The sequence below is a fragment of the Microcaecilia unicolor genome, chromosome 3 (genome assembly GCF_901765095.1).
Source record: "Microcaecilia unicolor chromosome 3, aMicUni1.1, whole genome shotgun sequence".
In the NCBI taxonomy this organism is placed as follows: Eukaryota; Metazoa; Chordata; class Amphibia; order Gymnophiona; family Siphonopidae; genus Microcaecilia; species Microcaecilia unicolor.
The window spans coordinates 466134845-466158652 of record NC_044033.1 but is presented as its reverse complement, the minus strand read 5'-3'; the positions used below and the strand labels follow the sequence as shown (position 1 = coordinate 466158652).

General features: G+C 45.8%; 1 protein-coding gene across 2 annotated transcripts in view; it reads left to right on the top strand.

The window, feature by feature from the left end:
- Nucleotides 1–15255: 15255 nt before the first annotated feature.
- Nucleotides 15256–23808, top strand: part of KHDRBS2 (KH RNA binding domain containing, signal transduction associated 2) — an 852627-nt gene continuing 844074 nt past the window's right edge. For both annotated transcript variants that reach the window (XM_030198996.1, XM_030198995.1), the window contains exon 1: nucleotides 15256–15346. In XM_030198996.1, the coding sequence (XP_030054856.1) occupies nucleotides 15256–15346 (91 nt within the window). The remainder of the gene's footprint in view (nucleotides 15347–23808) is intronic.

The following is a 23808-nucleotide window of genomic DNA, read 5'->3' as shown; positions in this document are numbered from 1 at the left end:
AGCCCTGAAATAATCAGGGCAGTGCAACAGCGCCTGAGGGCTTGACGTACATATTAACAACAGGACACCTGTACTCATGTGTAAATTTCACTATGTAATAATGCAAGTGTCCTGTACAATATCAGTTCCCATATGGCTAATAGGCAACGAGTAAGTCATAACACCTCTGTCCCAGATCAATGCCTGAGGTTGCAGCTGCCCTCCCATGAATGTGGCTGCAACTTCCAACTAACCTCCTCTGAGATGAATGAGATGGCATGCCTCACTTCTGTATCCCCCTTTCTGGGGTGGGTGTGTACTGTTTCATGGTATTCCTGCCTGAGGTCCTACTCTTAGGGGATGTCATTGCCACATATTAAAGTTATGTGCTAAACCCCTCCCCCCCAAAAACACAGTACAAAGAACAAAAACAGGTCATCCAACCCTAGTCACAAATCATTATGCAAACATGCTAGTGACCAATGAGTGTGGTCTGCCAACCTATCCTATCCTGTGTGTTGTGTGTCAGACCAGCTTCCAAGGTTCTCTGTCATGTCATCTCATGCATCTCACACCCCATGTGTATAGCCCAGGGGTCACCATACCTTTCCCCATCCCCCAGCTCAGGCCACTCAGCTCCTGCACCATGCAAGCCATGTTGGATGTGCTGCTCTCAACCACAATCGTTTTACATGCACAGAGTGCCAGCAGCAGCAGGAGGAGGAGGTGGCTGAGGAGGGCCAGGAGGAGGTCGAGGACGAGGCTGTGTTGGAGGAGGCCATGATGGAGAAGGCCCCCCCACCTGCAGCCCCATCCCCTTCCCCATCTCCTTCCCCTCCTTGAGCCCCAGCTCCATCCCCTTCCCTAGTTCCATCCCCTGCTCCTCCTGCAGCAGCTGGTAGATGGCCAGAACCAGTTGCTGCAGGAGGTCGCAGCCATAAGGCACGGTAATGAGCAGCTCCACAGGCCACTGAGGGTGCTTGTGGTGCTGCTCATTACCCTGCTACAAAGGGCTTTGCAAAGAGGGCGTGGCCGCCCTTGGAAGACATTGGGGGGGGGGGGGTGGTTGGGGAAAGTTGTACACACTTTTGTAAAATATACAGTTTATTGATTTCATATAACAGGGTGTGTGTGTCTATACCTTGTGCACTACATATTATCAAATGCTGGTGTTGATGTGAGAGGAGGCAGCAATATGGATTGCATGACATGTGAACTGTGAAAAAGGAAATGTGGTACATATCGGTGATAAGTGTGGCCATACAGAAGCCCACCTGTTCATTCCAACCTGCATGGCTGTATGAGCAGGGGGGGAGGCTGGGTGGCCATTTCTGTTGAGGAACAGAAATGGCCATCCAGCCTCTTCCCCCCCCCCCCCTTACCATTGAGCCCCACAGCACAGAGTGGTGTAAATAATGGATATGTTGTCTAGCACTAGTGATCTGCCAAGTAGAAACTTGCAGATAACCCTAGGTAGAGTCTGACAACATGCAGGACGTCAGACTCAGAAACAGAATGGAAGAAGAGGACCTCAGCTGGCAGGGGTTGGGGTCCCCCGCCAGCAAAGGTAGGTGACGGCGACGGCAGGGGAGGGTTGGCGGAGGGAGGGAGGGGGTTGAGGGTAGTCAGCAGGGGGGGGGGTCAAAGTTCGTGGTGGTGGTGGTGGCGGCGGGGGGGGGGTCGGCAATGGCAGGGGGGGGCTAAAATGTTCCCCCTCACCTCGGGCTCTGGACCCCCCTTCCGAAGTCTAGCTACGCCCCTGGTTTTAAGCCTGTAAAATGTATTAGATATGTTCCTGTTTTAATTATGTCCTGAAGTGTATTTCTCCTATTTGGCCAGCAAGTGGTGTTTATTTGCTGTAAAGCTGTTACAGGGAACTGAGGGGGTCTTTTACTAAAGCTTAGCTCGAGTTGTCTGCAGGAGGGCCCATTTTATTCCTATGGCCCCTGCTGCAGATAACTCAAGCTAAGCTTTAGTAAAAGATCCCCTGAATGTTCTTTTCCTTTAACATAAGCAGGAAGCAAGAAGTAGTATACGTTCAAATCTTGATGACAGGGCTCTGATTGGCCTTGAGATTGTAAAATTACCCAGCAGTTGTTGCTGAGGCTATGTGAGCAGTTATATATCCTGACCTTCCCAGGTACTGTTTAGACAGTATATAGATGTTTAGTTTTATAATTGATTCATATTTCAATTACCTGTTATTGTTTGCTGATTTCACATTTTTGTTCATTGTTCTGGTGTGACAATAAACCTGTTTAGTTTGTTGACTCTGCTGTCTGGACTGATAAAGAATCCTGGTGGTTTGTGTGTTGGGTCTGTGAGTGCTTTCTGGGAACTGTGGGGCCACTGAGAGTGTGGCTCCAGTAACCTAGAGATCACTGGGGATAATTTGAGAGTGGAAGACTTGCCCAGAAGTAGTTGTGACCCAGTCGGTGGGAGGAAGGTGCTAGTGTAGAGCACGAGCAGCAGGTGCAAGCGGACCTGAGATGTGTTGGGGACAGACCTTCTAAGTGGCTGTGGTGTAACCCTAGGCAGTGCCTAGGCTTTTCGTGACAACTTGTTTTGGGGAGGAGCTTTCTTGCATGTGTGGACCATGATGGTGGATTCAGATCAGAGCCAAGGATGGTATGGTGCAAGATCAGAGAAGGGGTTATGATGAGCAAATTGATAAACTAAAGAGTACTAAATCACCTAAACTGGATCCCATAGTACTGATAAAAATAAAAAATAAAATTGCAGTTCTGTTATTAGTAGTTTATAACCTACCATTAAAATCAAGTGTGGTACCTGAAAACTGAAGGGTAGTCAATGTAATGCCACTTTTTAAAAAGGGGTTCCAGAGGAGACCCTATAAACTATATGAACTGGTTAGCCTGATGTTGGTTCCAGCCAAAATGGTAGGGGCTATCATACATGGGCATGGATTAATAGAACAAAACCAACATGGATACAGCCAAGGGAAATCTTGCCTCACAAATCTACTATATTTTTTTGAAGAAGTGAATAAACATGTTGATAAAGGCAAACTGGTTCATACTGCATATCTAGAATTTTCAGAAAGCATTTGAAAAAGAATGAATGACTAAGATAGTGTTTTTCTGTGGATTAAGAACGTGTTAAAATATAGAAAACAGAGAGTAGGGTTAAATGTTCAAAATTCTCAATGGAAAAGAGTGATTAGTGGTGTTCCCTAGGAGTCTGTGCTGGGGCCACTGCTTAACATATTTATAAATGACTAATGAGTGAGGTGATGAAATTTGCTGATGCTACAAAGTCATTAAAAGTTGTTAAATCACAAGAGGATTGTGAGAAATTGCAATATGACTTTATGAGACTGGGAAATTGAGCATCCACATGGCAAATGAAATTTAATGTGCGCAAATGTGAATTGATGTACAGAAGGAAGAGCAACTCAAATTATAGTACACGATTCAGAGTTTTACATCAGCATTCACCATCCAGAAAATGGATCTAGGTGTCATCATTGATATACTGAAATCCTCTGCTCAGTGTGTAGCAGCAGCCATGAAAGCAAATAGAACATTAGGAACAGTTAGTAAAGGAATGCAAAATAAAAGAGAGAATATTATAGTGCCTCTGTATCACTCCATGGGGCAATTGCATCTCAAATATTGTGTGCAGTTCTGGTCACTGCATCTCATAACAGATGTGGAAGGGCATTTTTGATATGAGGTCTAAGTCCAGCTTTGGATGTTTTGCTAAAAACATCCAAAATTCAAGTGGAGAAAATACATCTATTTTCAAAACAGAAAAAAAACATCTATCTTTTTTTTTTTTAATGGCTATTTGCTAGATGTATTTGTGCTCTGTGCGTTTATCTTTTTGGTCCATTTTCAAAAATAAAAGTCAAAGTATAAAACACACAAAATCAAACCATTGGTATATATATAGGAGGAGACAGCATTCTTAGCCCACTGGCCACACAGACATCCCAGGAGAGCAATGGGGCACCCTAGGGGGCACTGCTTTGGACTTCAAATAAATGATATCAGGTACACATCTCACCATTGTTCCCTTATCTTGTCTGCTGAGCCCCCAAAACCCACTACCTCCAACTGTACACTACTACAATAGCCCTTATGGGTGAAGGGGGCATGTATATGTGGGTACAGTGGGTTTCTGGTGAGTTTTAGAGGGCTCATAGTTTCCACCACAAGTGTAACAGGGATGAGGAGTTATGGGCCTGGGTCCACCTGTCTGCAGTGCACTGCTTCCACCACTAGACTACTCCAGGGATCTACATGCTGCTCTAATAGAGCTGAGTATAACATCTGAAGCTAGCATAGAGGCTGGTAAGTAATATTTTTAGTCACATTTTTTGGGGGTGGAAAGGGGTTAGTGACCACTGGAGGAGTAAGGGGAGGTCATCCCTGATTCTCTTTAGTGGTCATCTGGTCATTTTTGTGGCTTACTCGTTACCAAAAGAGGTCTTGACCAAAATGTCCAACTTGAAGCCCTGAATGTTTTTGTTTTGTTCCATTATAGAAGAAAAACGTCCAAATGTTAGGAATGCCCAGATCCCGCCCTTAACATTCCCCAACACTCCCCCTTGTGATTTGAACACATTTCTGATAAGACTTCATAGAAAAATGTCTAAAAATTGGTTTCAAAAATACCAATTTAGATGTTTTTGTGAGAAAAATATCCAAATGCAGATTTATGCTATTCATGGATGTTTTACTCTTTTGAAAATGAGCCCCATAGAGGGGCATTTTTGATAGTGCATCTAAGTTGGACTTTGAATATTTTGTGCTAAACATCTAAAATCCAAATAGAAAATATACCTATTTTTGAAAAAAGAAAAACATATTTTTTTTTCACCATTTCGAACAAGGTTTTGTTGCTTGTGCGTTTATCATTTCAGGATATTTTTGAAAAACAAAATGCACAAGTTAAAAACGCACAAAATCAAGCCATTGGGATACAGAAGGGGATAGCATTTTTAGCCGACTGGTCTCCCTGACATCCCGGGAGAGCAATGGGTCCTCCTAGGGGGCACTGCAGTAGAGTTCAAATAAATGCTTCCAGGTACACACCTCACCGTTTCTCCCTTATCTTTATTTATTTATTTATTACATTTGTATCCCACATTTTCCCACCTATTTGCAGGCTCAATGTGGCTTACAACATCACCTTGTACTTGTTTCTCTACCGTAAAGGCGTTCGCCTAGTCCGGTAGAGAAACAAGTACAAGGTGATGTTGTGGTCGGATAAAGGTACATGTGTTTCGGGTACAGTGGGGTCAAAGGGAAGAAGGTTATATAGTGATCATTACAAGCTTTGGTTTTGCTGTGTTGTCTGCTGAGCCCTCCATAACCCACCCAAAACTCACTACCTCCCAACTATATACCACAACAATAGCCCTTATAGGTGAGGTGGGCACCTATGTTGAAATCATTTTTATTGAACTGAAGTAGTTCATGATTATAATTTTTCAAATGGTTGGATAACAGATCCACAAAACTCCCCCCAAAATAAACTTCTCCTTCCCCCCCCCCCCCCCCTACATAGCATAGGAGAAAAGGGAAGGACAGCATTTTCAGAAAGGCAAATTGAGCTCGTGGGGTCAAACTAGACCAGAATCTCTCCCAGATCCTTGGGAAATGGAGCCCTTTGGGTGATAGAAAGTCCTGAATGTCGAGTCTCTGCATCTGCAGTAATAAGATCATCTGTTGTTTCCAAAGAGACAGTGATGGGGCCTCCGAAGACAACCAGAGAAGGAGTATAGTTCTTTTGGCCATCAAAAGGCCCCTGGTCAGAAATCCCTGCACGCCTGACTGGGTGGGAGATGAGAAAGCATATTGACCAAAAAGGATTTGAGGTTTACATCTTAATGTTCTGTTCCACATTCCTTTGAAGTAGTCTGTTAGCTGTTGCCAAAATACCAGCACTGTGGGGCAGAACCAAAACATGTGCCCGAGAGTTACTCCCTGTTGAGAACACTTCAGACAACAATCCTTGGTAGCAATTCTCGCCCAGAAAGCTCTCCGGAGAGATATGTAGAGGCAGTGAACATACTTATAATGCATCTCCCATTGCTGTGCCCTAGAAGAGATGGTCTTAATAGAAAATAAGAAGGACTACAGAGTATCCGCTGTTAAGTCAACATGTAAGTCTTGACTGCAAAGGGAGGTCATACGAGCAAAGTCAATATCTGGACTAGTATCCAGTAGTGAGTGATGGTGAAAGAATCATATTCTCTGTTGGGACTCCAACGTAAATGCTGAGGAAATAGTATCTTGCATATCCTCACGCAAGTGTGGTCATGGCAATGATTGAACATAATGTTTTAATTGCAAATAGGCAAAGTAATCTGTTGCTGAAAACTGGAACAGTTGTTGGAGTTCAGGAAATGGCTGAGACAAAAATCTAAGTCCCTTCCTTGTCCAAGCATAAAAGGTTTTATTGTCACTTCCTGGAGGGAAGTCTGGGTTATTCTGTATAGGCAAAAAGGGCGTAACTCCAGAAGAGAACTGGTGCCACCAACAGAACCACCTCCAGACAGCCTGCAAGGGGCGACAAAACAACCCCAACTGTCTAAAAGCATGGGGCAACACCCCACCAGTGGTATGGAGTAGGTAGCTAAAGTGAACCTTAGGGATCAACTTGGTTTCCAAAGAGGTGATAGAAAAGTATTCCTAGTTACAAAACCAGTTGTTTATGAGTCTCATACCACTGACTACAGAGAGGTATCGTAGGTTCAAAAGTCAACTTGGTTTCCAAAGAGGTGATAGAAAAGTATTCCTAGTTACAAAACCAGTTGTTTATGAGTCTCATACCACTGACTACAGAGAGGTATCGTAGGTTCAAAAGTCCTAGCACCACCCATGCAGCCGTGGAGTCATCAGTGTAGTAATAGATAGCCTAGCTCTTTCCCAATTCCAAAGAAATGTTTTTAATATACAGTGTAGGTACTTCTCATCATGCCTCGTTAAGTACAAAGGCAACATTTGGAAAATATACAAAAAGCTAGGGGACAGCATCATGTTAAACAGAGCTATTCGCCCTAGAAGGGACATTGGGTATGCTCTCTATAAGGTCAGTTTTTTCCCCAGGGAGTGAATCCAGGGTTGCACATTCATGGAATATAACTGGTCTAGATTAACAGGTATAATCACCCACAAATATGTGATATGACTTTCCGTCCAGGGAAAGGGTCCTACCCAGGAGGCGCTGGCTACCTCTGACAGAGGTAAGGCATTACATTTAATGTGATTGATAAGAAAACCAGCTAACTTCCTACACTCCTCCACCAAATGCAAAAATATTGGCAATGATTTGGGTGGATCTACCAAGGTCAACAAAAGATCATCCACAAAAGTCAACTCCTTTAGTGTGCCAACACCCATAGTCACCCCCAGTAGATCCCTAGAAGCACATATGGTACACAAAAAAAGGTTCTAAAGAGAGCATAAAAAGTAGAGGGGAAAGGGGGCAGCCCCATTAATCAATAGAGAAGCTTTTGGAGATGTGTAGAGAGCCACTAAAGCCTCATAATACCATCTCGTGACACCCCCATAACGGAATGTCTGTATAAAAAATGGCCAACCTACATTATCAAAAGCTTTTTCAGCATCGAAGCTAATCACTAAGGTAGGAGCTTCTTGGGCCTTAATATATAACATGGCTAATAACCAGGGCCGTGCCAATACGGTAAGCAAGGTAAGCATGGCAGGGGGGCGCCGCCGCACCATGCTTACCTTCTCGCCCTCCCACTCCCATTGCCCAACTGCCCGCACTCTCTTCTCTCCTGCAGCAAGATCCCTTTTTCTTTTTTTAATACTTTTAATTTTACCTCTGTCCGGCAGCGCAGCGTCAGTGCAGGAGGCGGCGCTCCCGGTCTAGCCTTCCCCTTTGCTCATGTTCCGCCTTCTTCTGATGTAATTTCCTTGACATCAGAAGAAGGCGGAACATGAGTGAAAGGGAAGGCTAGACACGTCGGGAGCGCCGCCTCCTGCACTGACGCTGCGCTGCCGGATGGTCACGGAGGTAAAATTAAAAGAAAAAAAAAAGAAAGGGAATAGTTGCCGGATGTCTGAAAATTCCCCGGCCCAATTCGGGGCCAAAAGTAGCCCAAAAATAGCCTGACACTCAAAACAGCTGCCTGAGGAGCTGGGGGAGGGGGGAAGGAACAACCAGCATGGCAAAAAACTGCCTAGAAAAAGAAACCCACGACACTGGAGAAAACTGCCTGTGGCAAGTTTAAAAGAGCCACAGCCACTCAATTCTGCATGAAAACTACAGAGTTGGCAACTCGGGATGTTGGAAGGGGGGGGGAGAAGAGGGCGGGCAGTTGAGACATGGGAGCGGGAGAGCAGGGGAGAGAGGAGCATGCAAGGGCAGGGTTCATGGAAGGGAGAGAGAGAGGAATTGCTGGATAGGATCAGGGTTGAATGGAGGGGCAAGGGACAGATGGGCATGGATTGATGGGAGGGTAGGGCTCAGGGAAAGAGGGGAATTGTTGGATAGGGATGAATGGAGGGGGCAGGGGACAGAGGGGCATGGATGGATATGGATTGCAGGGCAGGGCTCAGGGAGAGAGGGGAATTGCTGGATAGGGGTGAATGGAGGGGGCAGGGGACAGAGGAGCATGGATGGGCATGGATTGGGAGGGCAGGGCTCAGGGAGAGAGGGAAATTGCTGGATAGGGTCAGAGATGAATGGAGGGGGCAAGGGACAGATGGGCATGGATTGATGGGAGGGTAGGGCTCAGGGAGAGAGGGGAATTGCTGGATAGGGATGAATGGAGGGGGCAGGGGACAGATGGGCATGGATGGATATGGATTGCACGGCAGGGCTCAGGGAGAGAGGAGAAATTGCTGGACATAAAGGGGAGGGAAGAGAGATGAAGGAGATGAAATGAGGGAAAAGGAAGAGAGGAGAAAAACTGCACATGGATGAAGAAACTAGGCAGAAGCTGAGGACCAGAAATGAAGAAGAAAGGAAGAAAGGAAAGAAATAAATGGAAAGGAAGCCCTGGAAATGGAGTTAAGAGGACAGATAGCCGCAGAATCAGATACTGGGCCAGCATGATCAGAAAAAGAAAGTCACCAGACAACAAAGGTAGAAAAAAAATCATTTTATTTTCATTTTAGTGTTTGGAATATGTCCACTTTGAGAATTTACATCTGCTATCTTATTTTGCAATGTATAGCAATTTGTTTCTAAGAATATTGCTGACAATTCCTGTCAGTGTGGTAAGTGGTGAGCGATCATTTTCACCGGGGTGGGGGGGGGGGGGGGCGCCAACTGATAGTCTGCAGGGGGGCGCCAGAGACCCTTGGCACAGCCCTGCTAATAACAGTCTTCGCACATTGATCAAGTCACTCACCCTGCATTTCCCTAGGTACTAGCCATGATTGTTAAGTCTTCTAGGAAGCAATCTGCCAACTGTTCTTGGATGTTTAACTTGCTTTGAACTTCTATTTCGATAAGTGAGTAATAAAATCTGAAATGCAAAATCCAGCTCTATTTTGTAATTTTTATTATAATATGGGCCTAGACCTTTTCCTGAATGATATTCAAGAATTCTTGCTGCAACATTGTGTTAGACGGTTTTGATAGGCCACAACTTTCTTTGAGATGGGGGTCTTTGACAGGTGTCTAAGCCCCCCCATGGCAAAATCCCGTGCTACAGGAGCAATAGTTCATGGGGGATGAGCCAAGTCACTAAAGGTGGGTTGGGTGACCTGGAATAAATGTGTGGAGGTACACACAGGCCAGGGCTCTTGTTGTCAGGGCAGAGCTGGAAGAGGAAGAGTGGTGGTGACAGCAAGAAGCGGAAGTTGTTGCTTTGCTGTTATGGTGAGCAGTGGTGGTGGGGAGCTGTTGATGTTAGGCCTTTTGACAACTGTAGCTCGGGGGGGTGGGGGATTACTCACTGATGTAAATTGTTTGAAAGTTGTTAATAAATCAAGCTGTGGCCTATGGTTATCCCATAATTGTGTGTATATGAATTATTGATTGATGAGGTATGGTGAGGGCGTAAAAGTAACTGGGGGGGGGGGGTAGGATGCGAGCCTGGTAGAATGGACCCCAGCTCCAAGTGAGAGCCTGTCTCGATGGGCCCAGTTAAACACGGGCTGGGCCTGTTCGGGGAGCCTCAGGGCTGGAGGCATAGGCGGTCGGTGGCCCAACTGTTTGGGGAGGCTAAAGGGGCGGGGTTAGGGGTGGAGCCAGGGGCGGAGCTTATAGCCACAATTAACACAGAAAAAAAAAGTAAAAATAAAATAGTCTCAATGAATGCCTTTTATTAAATTTAGATATTATATATGTATCATATGTCAAAGAATAAAGTGGTTGCTCAAAGCATATACTAACCACAATCGCTCAACTGTAAAACACTATGCACAAATTTGTGCAAAAACACACTCAGAACCTTACTGTACCATAACACTAGGCAGACCCTAATACACCAATATACCACCCATATGGAAAATGCTGACCATCAACAATATGAAACAAGGGATCATAATATCACAATTCTCATGAAGAGACACAAAACACCCTTTTAGGGTGGATAGTGTTCACAATGAGCTCCTTTTATTAAAGACTATATGTAGATCCTTCAAGAGGTAGTGTGTCATGATTTATGCTCTAAATCCCTTTGTGATGTTTTGGTGCCACCTCAGTAAGGCCAATACACAATCTCTCCACTGCAAAACACTATACACAAACTTGTGCAAAAACACACTCATAACCTTAGCAAACCATAACAGCACTAATTCCAAGGACAGGACGAGCTACAACCTTATGCATGGAAAGGCAGCACTGTAATTACACCGGGATCTAAAACACCGGTGCACAACCTAGTGAAACAAAAAAACCCAAAAAGGGCTGAAAATACTACACGCTAGCAGAATACTGCACCTTGATTACACATGAAAAACACATGACACAACAGATATGAAGGCACAACTGGAAAGTTACCTCAAGAAGTCAGACTCAACATGCAGTAATACTAGAAAAATTGAAACTTACATGCAAAATATCACAGATGCACATTTCCAAAAGCTGACATATTCCAGTTAATAAATTCTGAATAAAATACTTTTTTCTACCTTTGTTGTCTGATCATTTAGTTTTTCTATTCACTTTGGTCCCAGTGTCTTCTTTCCATTTGATATTTTTTCTCTCAACATGTCCACCATCCTCCTGTGTCCTTATGTGTCCTGTCTATCATCTGTAGTCCTGTCCCTATCCTTTCTCCAGTTTCAGCATCTGCTCTCAAAGTGTTCCAATCCAGCCCTTAAATTCAGCAATTTCCCCTCCATCCATATCCAGCATTTCTCCCCTCCCCTCCATCCATGTGCATGTACTTCCTCTGTCTTCCCTCCCCTCCATTCATGTTCAGCATTTCTCCTTTCTCCCTTCCACTCCATCCGTGTGCATCTCCTTCCTTTGTCTTTCCTTCCCTCCATCCTTGTCTAACATTTCTCCTCTCTTCCCTGCCCTCCACTCCATCCATTTCCAGATTTCTCCTCTCTTCCCTTCCCTCCCCTCCATCCATCCATCCATGTCCAGCACCTTCCCTCTTTCTCTTCTACCCTTCCATCCAGTGTCATCCCTCTTTCTCTCTCCATCCTTCTACCCATTACCCTCTCCCAATCCTTCCGTCTATTGTCTCCCTCTCCTTCCATCCATTGTCTCCCTCTATCTCCCCTTCCTTCTAAACAGTTCTCTCTCTTGACCCTTTTCCATTCAGCATGTCCTCTCTATCCCCATCCTTCCAGTGTCTTTCCTCTTTCCCTCCCTACCTTTACGTCCAGTGTCTTCCCTCTTTCTGCCCCCTCCTTCCAGCATTTTCCCTCTTTCTCCCTCCTTTCATTCAGCATTTCTCCGTCTGACAGCTAGGGTCTCCCCCAGTTTTTCCCCAGCAGCTTCTCTCTCTCTCCTGCCCATGTCCCCTCTTTCTCTCCCCATCTTTCCACTAATCTCTCTCTCTCTGTACCCCTCTTCCATCCAGCATCTTCTCTCTGGCTCTCCCCTGCTCTTTCCATGGCCCCTCTTTCTCTCCCCATCTCTCTCTGGCTCTTCTCTGCTCTTTTCCATGTCCCTGGCTTTCCCCTACTCTCTTCCATGTCCCCTTTTTCTCTCCCCATCTTTCTCTATGGCTCTTCCCTGCTCTTTTCCATGTCTCTGGCTTTCCCTTGCTCTCTTCCATGTCCGCTCTTTCTCTCCCCATCTCTCTCTGGCTCTCCCCTGCTCTTTTGCATGTCCCTGGCTCTCCCCTGCACTTTTCCACTTTCTATCTCTCTCCTCCAGCGTCCTCATGCATCTCTCCTCTCCCTCATGCATCCCACCTTTCTCTTCCCTCCCCTTCTTGTTTCCATCACTCTCACTCCTTTCTCCACCCCCCCTTTTCCCATTCCCATGCCCTGCCATTGCTTTCCTTCCTCCCTCTTCCCCTTAGATGTGGCAACTCACATCATCCTCTCTCCACCAACCTTTCCCTTTGGTCTGGCAGCTGGCTGGCATCGCTTCCCCCCCCCCCCCCCCCCGGACTAGTGCGGTATTGCTCTCCCCCTCTGCTCCTGTCACGTCTTTCAATTTCAAGGCTTCCTTCTGGTAGCAGCAGCAGCAATGATGTAAGCGCTGCTTTCAGCCTGCCCCGGAAGCACTCTCTGTACAGCTTCCCGCGTAGGAGAGACGCTGTCCAGAGAAGGCTTCCAGGGCAGGCTGAAAGCAGTGCTTACATCATTGCTGCTGCTGCTACCGGAAGGAAGCCTCAAAGTTGAAAGACAACGTGACAGGAGCGGAGGGAGAGAGCGATACCGCACTAGTTGGGGGGGGGGGGTAAAGATCGCACGGTCCGCACGCACCAGTCAGGGGGGAGGGAGGGAGATGTTCAAGGCAGCACCCTCTCACGAGCTGCACCCGGGGTGGTCCGCCCCGCCCTTGCTGCACTTCTGGCTGGGGAGGCTTAGCCTCCCCAAGCCTCTTATACTGGGCGCCTATGGCTGGAGGTAGATAAGGGGGAGGGGGTGGAGGTTGGCAGTACTCATGTCCGGCGGGCTCAGGGGCAGAGGCGAGTTTAAAAGAAGCTGGCTGCCCATGAGCCTGTTCGGAGCTGGGGAATGGAGGGGAGGTTGCTGGAGGCAGGGTGCTGAGAGGGAATAAAACCAAACCTTCCTCTGAGGATCAGAGCGTTTCCTGATCTTTGGAGGTGGCTTTCCATCCCTCCCACCCACACATTTGAGTTGGAGGGGCAAGGCATGACTTTTGTGTTGTAGTTTTGTTTTAGGTGGAGTGTGTTTGAGTTGTCGCAGCGGCAAAATCCCGAGCTACAGGAGCAATGGCTCATGGGGGATGAGCCAGGTCACTAAAGGCAGGTCGGATGACCCAGAATAAATGTGTGGAGGTTCACACAGGCCAGGGCTCTTGCTGTCAGGGTGGAGCCGCAAAAGGAAGAGTGGCGGCGACAGCAAGGAGCGAAAGTTGCTGATTTGCTGTTATGGTGAGCAGCAATGGGGGGAGCTGTTGATGTGTCTTTTGACAATTGTAGCTCGGGGGGAGGGGTAGATTATTTACTGATGTAAATTGTTTGAAAGTTGTTAATAAATCAAGCTGCGGCCTATGGTTAGCCCATAATTGTGTGTATATGAGTTATTGATTGATAAGGTATGGTGAGGGTGTAAGAGTAACTGGGGGGAGGTAGGGTGCGAGCCTGGTAGAACGGGTCCCAGCTCCAAGTGTTAAATGTGTGGAAGGGCAGTAAAGGAATACAGAAAACATAATTTCATTGTTCCCTTATGAATCGATCTGGGGGAGGGGATGGGGTGAGGTGAAGCAGATACTTGCTAGGAGAAGCCCAATGTTGGAGTACCTATCATTCACATTCCCCTCTGATCTTCCAAAATTAACAGGGAACAAAGGGGAAATGCTTCTGTAGCTGCTACATTGAGCTGAACTGTGATGAAAGAGCTGGGAAGAGCAGCTCACTCGTCTGTCTGACTACAACACTTCCTAGCAAGCGTGCGTGCCAAATTTATCCCTTCAGTGAGGAAACGGAGGAGCACAGGGGGGAAAGACTAACTATGCTACATGGAAAGCAACTCCTGAAGCAAACACAACTGTAAAGCCCTGCTCCAGAATTAGGTGAATTCTGTGGTTTTGCAGCACCTCAGTCCTCTCCCAGCAGATTAAGAGAATGCTGGCTTTGAAGCTGTTTGATGCCTGCAGACCATGAAGCATGCTTGCCTGAATCACGGAGCCTATCCCTCCCCCATTCATTTTGGGAGCAGGTGAGGAACAGAGGAGCAAAGGAAAGCAGTGCTGCTAACCCCTACTCTGTGTTTTAAGTCGCTTACAAGACTTATCTGGAGGAGCAGGAAAAGGCAGGGGCTGAAGGGAAGGATAAATGTGGTCCTTTATCCCTTTAAACACTCACAGGTGCTGCCTGTACTCCTCTGCAGCCTGACAATGACAGTTTTGCGTAACTTGCACAGTCACATCTGGGAGTTGCTGGGCAGACTGTGTCCCAGCCACCATGTGGACTCCTCAACATGTCAGATGGCTATTGTCCCTGCTATGTTCTCTACATTCAGGAACATTTCAGCAGCCCTATCTCTTTCCCCTGCTACCTGCTTATGCTACCATTACTAGAGATAGCAGACAAAACTTAGACAGCTCTGCTGTGACAGTGCATAGGGACATAGATGCCCACTTACTGGTGGTGACCATACACCCACCTCCAGGTTCAGGGGGGGGGGGAGGGAGGAATTGGGCGATTGAGCTATCCATTTCTCAGATGCTTATCAATGTGTCAAACAATGTCACGTATCTGACCCATTGTCTCCCCATAGCATAAACAGTCACATCTCTTTCCAGTTACTGTCAGGCAGCTCTCCCCTCTCTGCCCTCTTAGGCTCTGCTCAGCACTTTGGAGAGCTCATACCTTCCTGTGTCAATCAGGAGACGTGACGGGCTGAACTAACCAATAGCATCTCAAAATCTCACTTGCAGCAGCCAACAAGCTAGCAACGGAGGAGGGGAATTACTCTTCCCACTTTTTAGTTAAGGCGGCTGAGGTTGGAATAAAGCAGGGAACTGGAGGCAGAGGGAAAGAGTCAGGGGGAAGGAAGGTGGCAGTAAGGGTCTGTGTAGTGCACGCCATACAGCTGGAGTTGGCTGCTTTTCCCTGCATGGGCACACAAAGCCTGTGAAACCCACTAACTGAAGCTTGCAATAAGGATACAGAGAAACCCGACGCTTGCTTGCAGACAGACAACAGTGCAAACTGTGAGCTGTACCATGGAGCAGGATAAATACTTGCCCGAGCTGATGGCAGAAAAAGATAGCTTGGATCCATCTTTTGTTCATGCAATGTGCCTCTTAGCTGAAGGTAGGAATTCAAAATTATATCTGTTCTACTATCGCAGGCTGACGTCTAAGGACTGTTGTCATTTTTTTTTTTACTAAATCTAAGTGGAATTCAACCAGCTGCAACAAGAAAAACGTGAGAAAGGACGTTTATAGTACATCGTTACAGTAAAATGTGTTGTAATGGAGTGAAGGCATTCTAGATCAGTAATCTATGTTTCCAATTTCTGGGCATGAAATAACTATATACTCTGTATAACATGTACTTTGGAAGAAGGAAAATCTGCCAGTTTTAAGTCGCAGTTTTGCTACGACTCTCGGGGAGTGTGCAAGCTGGTGTATGATTTTTTGTACTGAAAGGTTGCGATCACAGATGTTTCCTCTCTGTTTATGCTGAAATATTAACCCCCAACATCGCATAACCCTTAGGAAACAGTTAGAATTCATATGCATTCTTTTGGAACACTGGCAAATGAATCGACGGAGTGAATGCTTAAACTTCCCCATTATCTGTTTGTCTTCCTGATAACCCTTTCACACAGATTTGCGGGTTTTGCAGAATTATGTTGATCTTCGCAGAGATTTCAGCACACATAAAAGTACATTTTCGTCCCTTTAAAAGTCTTTTAGCTATTGTCTCATGAGATTTAATCCAGACAGCTGTGGAAAGTGCTTAACTTTGGAAAAATTAAATGTTCCAAGTAATGCTTTCCAACTGTCAAGCAAGGATGCGTTTACCTATGGTGGCCAGCAAATTGGGCTTTCCGGATTTTCAGTTTTAGTGGAAATGTTTGGAGGGGGTGTGTTCTTTTTCTACCCGATTCTTCATTAATAATGCATTGCTTTATTACCAAGTAAATTAGCATCCACTCTAAGAGAAAGCAGGTAGTGATTTTTGTTTCTTAGTAGACATTTGATCGCCAGCGTTTTGCTTATGTATGTACATATGATATATGACATTAATTTATATATATATATATATATATATATATATATATATATATATATATATATATATATATATATATATATATATATATATCTTATTTAGGTATTGTAGGAAACGAATGTATTTTCTACTGCTGAATTTAATTTCCATTTGGCACAGGTTAATTTAGATACAGATTTGTAAGACTAAACATATTTAGTCATTTGTTTTGATAATATTTATTGCAATATGAGCACAATGTAAATGATTTGTTAAACAAAATAATGATTTTTTTTTTTACTTTTTGTTTAACTTTACTGCATGCTATAACCTACAGGTTACACATTCCTCTATGAATTTTCATTTAATCCTTTTGTGATTAATGAACACAGGCCTTCCAGTAATTAAAGGAGGAACTGTTCAATCCCTTAAACTACTGTCTCACTTTTTCCTACTTGTGTGTTTTTTTCCTTGTTTGTTTCTTTTCATTAAAATAAGAGTATGTAGAATGTGACCCAGGGAAGAAAAATACTGTGCTATATAACACATGGAATAACATGCAAACAGAAATCAATGGCTCTCAAGCAGGAATTAAAAGTATGTGTATGCCTATAGGGAAATCATGACCATGAAACCTGCATTAGAAGAATAAAAAAAAAACCAATCACTAATAGAATCTATTTAAGAAGTGAATACTGTAGAAAATGCCACCAGTAGCCTGATTGTCCTTGACTTACAGCACAGATGGACAGATGGCACTGTGTCATTCCACTTGCTAGCGTCCTTTCTCTTTACAAAAATAATTAGATTGGTAGAAATGTTTTCACCAGTTGTAGACATAGGGGATTATATCTTTTTTTTTTTTCTGCATGGAAGTGAATTGTATTTTGTTAAAAATAAGTTAGTAAATACAAACTAGTTTGCAATATGTAGATGCCAGACAATACATTGCACGGAATTAATAATGACATACAGTGCACTCCTAATAGCTACCTGGAGGCTTAATGAACCATCACAGTAGCTTTTGCCTTTGGCTCAGACATGCTTAATAGTGAAGCTTAATTGTTCCTACCTATTGTGTCCTGCACCCTGTAATTTGATCTCCTTCCAGCAGGGGGAGATATCTATTTCTTCTGTACAGTAACAACTTTAACAAAAAAATTACAAAAATGAAAAGACAAACCCAAGAGTTTGTCTCAAAGGGGCCAGATTAATGGTGAGTGGGGACAACTCGCCTAGTGGGAACCCACTGTTGGTGGCAGAGTGGGGGCAAAGCTGACAGGTTCCGGACAGAAGCAATTGGTTTCTTTGAATAGGGAGGAATGCCATGAACCTGCTGGCAGGGTGATTGGATAGGTGAGGGAGAAAGGCAGGCTGTGGACTGGCCCATAAATGCTGGCTACCTCCGAGGATCAGGGCTTTCTTGCTCCTTGGAGGCAGCTTAGACGAGCAGCATGGTGTCCTTCCCAGCGGTAGAGAAGAAGGTTTCTGACATATTAGACAGGTCCTGGGTTCAAGTCTCTCTCTGGGGGGGGGGGGGGGGGGAGGGCGCTTGGCCAGGCTGCTGCGACTCTGGCTGGGGGGCTTCGGGAGTGGGAACACCCCAAGTTAGGTCTGTGGGGGTTAAGCCTGGGCAGGATGAGTGGGCACTCCGGTGTCCTACTGTATCCAGGCCTATAGCGGATCCGTATGGGTCCCACATGACATACTCTTGGCTAGATCTGGTGGCTGATGACCTCTCTCTCCCCCCCCCCCCCCCCACGATGGCTCCTATGCTTACATGACCCGGGCCCGGTTATTCATAGCACCGGCATCCAGAGCTGGGCTGCGCACTTCAGGAGTTCAATTACTGCTGGTATTAGGCCAGCAGGCTTCGCTCCTGGCAACCTGGGTTCAACTCCTGGGCGAGTCACATGGTCCTGTGGCTTTCCTTTTGCCTCCTCAATCAGCTGGTGCTGCAGCTAGCACCCCCCCCCTTATTAGCAGGTCGATGGGGGGGGGGTCTGGTAGTCTATGTGTGATCTACCTGTGTCTTGGGGAATCTAGGTTCCGGTCTCCCTGCGTCTCTGTCCCTGCTTCCCTTGGGTAGCACCACTCCCCTTTTGGGAGGTTGAACGGTGGCCTTGTTCTTTACAGACTGCAAGTTACACTCTGCTGCTAGGCCACAGTTGTTGAGGCCCCTAGTGGCATGGGAGTGTGGTGGCTTTATTCTTGGCCTCCTAGTCTGTGTGGCCAGAGGGCAGGAATCTGCTCTCCCTCCCTGTTGCATGGGTGTCCCGGGGGGGGGGGGGTGGTATCATGGGGATGGGTCGTGAACAGCGAGTTGCGGGCTGGGCCATTGTTGTTGCTTCTGTTTCCACAGGTACTGTCAACAGAAGGAGCTAGCAGCTTCCGGTGCAGATGGGTGATGGGGCCATTTGTGGCCATGCCTACAGAGGTGGACCCTGGGGCTGGCACCTGGTCTGGTTTTTGGCCTATATGGTGTCGTCAGTGGCTGCTCCCCCGAGAAGTTCACCTGGTGTTGGCTCAGCTTTGGTCCACCGGACTTTTGCAGTGGAAGCGGTGTGCTTACGGATATGGTAAGTGAGCTTAGGTATGGGTAATGGGGAATAGAAAGAGGAACAGAGGTTGTTCCACTTCTGCTGTTCTTCCTCTTCCTGGTAGTTGCAGCCTAGTGGTCAGTGCAGCAGAATTTGATCCTGGGGAATTGGGTTCAATTCTCACGGCAGCTCCTGTGACTCTGGGCAAGTCACTTGACCCTCCAGTGCCCCAGGGTTATACAAGCATCTGTATATACTACGTAAACTGCTTTGAATGTACTTGCCAAACCCACAGACCGGTGGTATATCATGCCTTTTCCCTTTCCTTCTGTGCTGTTGTCGACACCTTCAGGACTGGGGTGGGCTAGGGGGTTGCGACTGGGGCCCACTCACTTTGGCGGCCCATTATGATATTAGGGTGCAAGTCCTGCACGCTTGGCATGTGGCATCACCGAGGACCGTGCATCCCTTTTGTCCCTATGGATCTAGATGGGGATTTGGGGTCTGGATTGGTCTTCACCTCTACGGTCTGTGCGAATATGCAAATAGAAAAAACTAAATGATCAGACAAAAAAGGTAGAAAAAAGTATTTTATTCAGAATTTATTAATTGGAAATGTCAGCTTTTGGAAATGTGCATCTGTGATATTTTGCATGTAAGTTTCAATTTTTCTAGTATTGCTGCATACTGAGTCTGACTTCTTGAGGTAACTTTCCAGTTCAGTATTTTGCTTTCATATCTGTTGTGTCATATGTTTTTCATGTGTGATCAATATGCAGTATTCTGCTAGTATGTAGTATTTTCAGCCCTTTTTGTTTTGCTTTGTTTTTTTCACTAGGTTGTGTACTGGTGTTTTAGAGTCCGGTGTAATTACAGTGCTGCCTTTCCATGCATAAGGTTGTAGCTCGTCCTGTCCTTGAAATTAGTGCTGTTATGGCTTGGTAAGGTTATGAGTGTGTTTTTGCACAAGTTTGTGTATAGTGTTTTGCAGTGGAGAGATTGTGTGTTGGCCTTACTGAGGTGACACCAAAACATCAGAAAGGGTGTAGAGCCTAAATCATGGCACACTACCTCTTGAAGGATCTACATATGGTTGTTAATAAAAGGAGCTCATTGTGAACACTATCCACCCTAAAAGGGTGTTTTGTGGCTCTACATGTGAATTGTGATATTATGATCCCTTGTTTCATATTGTTGACGGTCTGCATGATACATATCTAATATCTAAATTTAATAAAAGGTATTGTGACTATTTTATTTTTACTTTTTTTCTGTGTGTTGTCAGACAATTATGGATGTAAGCTCCACCCCTGGCCCCACCCTTAACCCCACCCCTTTAGCTTCCCCAAACAGTTGGGCCACCAACCGCCTATTGGTGGTTCTATCTATTGAGTCACCAAGCTCCGTCTGCTGCTTGGTCTGCCAGAGGATGGATCTTGCCAGTATGAGGCACCATTTGGGTGAATTTCCTAGTGGGTGTATCTGTGGGTGCTGTTGGTGGCTAATTGTCTTGGATTTTAGAATGATAGCAAGCAATCTGGGGCATTTCACTGGGCAGTGGCCGGACGGCAGGCCCTGTGTTAGGGCTACCTTGTGGGACATAGAAGTTCTACTTAGCTTATGGTGGCTTGGTTGCCTAGGGTCCGGGTGGGGCAATTGGGTTGCCATAGTGTCTCGGGGGCTTGAAAGGTTATACTGTACATGATACAGTTGCCCTCGGGTGGCCTCCTATTGTAGGCGGGGTCTTTATGATGACCTTGCCTTTTTTTGACGCTTAGTTTTGTGTACAGCGGGAGTGCAGAACCTGCATCCTTGTGGCATCCTTGACCACGGCCTTATTTCTGTCTTCTTCCCATTTCCCTTGGCATATCAGTTAGCTGTGTGCCCGGTGTTGCTATGTGGTTTTTACCAATATGAAGGGTAGCTTGGGGTAATGTTTCTAGGCAGTCTTTTGGGGAGCAGTGTCATGGTCCGAGTCTTGAGTGGACTCTGGATTGTTCAGGCACCTCAATTCCAGGATATAATTTCTCCAGTCATTGCAGGTGAGTCCTGGTATGTGACAGCACGCAACAGGAATATACTGGTGGGGTATGACTAGTGGGGTTTGTTGGGCGTGGTTAGCGGGCAGACTGTCTGGTTTGTTGGGGGACTGGGATGGGATCCTGATCCGGTGCCAGTTGGGCTGTAGGCGGTGTATGATGGATATGCCCTTGTGCTGAGATGTTCAAAGTGTGCTGCGGGTCGATACAAGATGAAAATTTCCCCTTTTCAGTCTGATGTTAGTGGGGGTTGGCTGCTTTTCGTTTTTATGTCAGAAGCATTTGGGGGGGGGGCTCCCATTCCTGATTCTAGGCTGCTGCCCCCCTTTTTCAATATGTTGACTCAGTTTTTTGCATGTTGTCCCTAATGTGATGTGCTCTACTTCTGGGGCACAGGCGGTTTTGTGCAGTGTTGGCATCAGCTTTCTTTGGTGCCCTCAAGTGGTGGGGTTTGGGGCAGGGGTCAGACGGATTCCGGCTTTGTGGGATTCTGCGGCTGAATGTGAAAATACAGAGTGCGGGTTTTAGGATTTCCTTGCTGTGTTCCACGGCTGACCAGGCAGGCGCTAGGGGTGCAGTTGGTCTTATTCAGGTGCCAGCCTTGTTGCCTGCATGGTAGCCTTGCCCTTGGTTCTTTCTGGTCGAAATCTGTTGGGCCCATGGCTTCTGTTGGTTTGAAGGGATGGGGTTACTTTGACAGACTGTAGTTTGCTGCCATTCTGCACTGATGCCGGACTTGTCAGGGAGGATCCCAGGCTCGTCAGCATGCACTCATTCTGTTTGGGCGCAGCAACAGGGGCGTGCATGGTGGGCTTGTGATTGGCAGGGTCAAGGAGGGTCTTGGCAGATGGTTGTCTGGGGGCCTTATCATGCTGCATTTGGCCCTCCTAGTTTTGTAGGGGACCAGTTGGGGATTCCCTGGCCTTCTATGCGGGAAATGGCTGACGGCTGCTGGCATGGCCTGGGGTTTTATTTTTACTGATGCTACTTCATGGCATCTTGCTTCTCGAGGGTTTGCTCCGGGTGTTTGTTGGCTTATGCTGAGCTCATCCCCATCTGTATGATTGTTTTTCAGTAGACGTGGACACGAGGTGGTCCATCCAAATGCTTGGACATTCTGTTGTTCATTTGGGGTCTGGTGACTGGCGGGGGGGGGGGGGGGGGGGGGAACTGTCAGCTTGAATTTACCCAGTTTGTCCTACAGGGTGGCAGCCTGTGAGGTAGGGACAATGATCCTTTCCCAGCATGGGGTGGGACCTTTGCTACGGGACATTCAAGGGTGGCTAATGCTGTGTGGACCAGGTGAGCCGAGGAAGGCTACACCTTGGTTTCTCTTTTTTGGAGGGGGGACTTTGACGGGGGTCAAAAACCCCTGTGGGGAAAACCCGAGTTACAGGGCTGGTGGCTCATGGGGGAAGGCAATGGGGCTCTTTCTGGCTAGGCGAAGCCTGGAAGAAGGAGATTGGCAGCGATGGACAGGAAGCAGATTGGCTGCTTTGCTGACATGACTGGTAGCGGTGGACCAGAAGTGGATTGGCTGCTTTGCTGACATGGCGAGCAGCGGTGAGGGTTTTGGATATTCTTACACTGGATAGCTGTAGCTCGAGTGGGGTATGATTTATTATGAAGAATGTTGCAATGTTAAAGGTTGTTTGATAAACTAAGCTGCAGCCCACAGTTATTCCCAATAAGTGTGTGATTGAATTATTTGATATGTGAAGGTATATCTTATTGGGTAAGGTGAGCATTTAAAAATGAAGAGCTTAAGGGTAGTTGGGGGGGGGGGGGGGGTACGAAGTGCACAGGTGAGTTGGTCCCAGCTCCAACAGTTAAAGATACCAGATGCAAAATCAAAGAAAGAAGATGCCACGTCAGAAGAAGCATAAGAAAATAACAGGAACATATTAGATATACCTAACTGAAAATAAAATAATATATTTATTGCATCTTGAATAGATACTTATACAGAAATTACAAGCTAGGGAACTTGTAGGTTTCCTAATCTGTTCAATCAGTATATATCTATATCTACCTATCTATATACATAAATAGAGAGTCTGTATCAAAAAGAGACTAAGGTGAGCAACTTCTAAAGGCGGTAGCTTATGCTAATGTTTTAACACACCAAACACCTGGCATTATTCTTCAAAACACCATATGTCAAGTTTTGCAAAAAAGTGTTTTTGCTTTTTTTAAATAAAGCAGTTTCTGGCCAATGTAGCAGTACTAAGCAAACAAATGTTACATAATTAAAGTGGCAGTTATAGTAACCATCCCCCCTTTTACAAAGCCACACTAGTGGTTACTGGTGCGGTAATGAATGGGCTGTGTCGGCATTACAGCGCAGCAGCCGCTAGTGTGGCTTTGCAAAGGGGGGGGGGGCAAGTTATTATTCTCTATTTTATTATTTTACTTTTCAAGATAAAAATGTAAACTTTTTGACCGCTGATCATATCTAATTATTCTATTATTCAAAAAATAAAAATGGCACTGTAATATGCTGAGAAATCTCAGTGCAGCTCTTATATATATATATGTACAGAGAACATTAATATTACACTGACTGCCAAATAGTAAAATCAGGAAAGGACACTATTGCAATATAGGGTCCAGTGAAGTGTGTTGACCTCTGACCTCGCACAATAATAGAACTACAAGAACTCTTCAGTGTTGTTAACCAGTTTCTCAATTATTTAAGCAATTATTTATGTTAGGGAAACTGTGGGTTCCCTTACCATTCTATATACCGATTCAGAATTAGTCTTATTGGTCCCACTTTGTCCATTACTGTCTTTCAAAAAAACAGTAAATTGTTTAATTTATACTCTTTCTCTTGCATGAGAAAAGTTTTATTTCAATTGAACAAGGGTATCATGGTAAGAGCTTGTAATTCTCATGATTATACTTGAGGATTCCCAAATGTGTTTGATGCTGCTTTCGACTCCTGACTTGTAACTTTTATCTTATCCTTATGTGT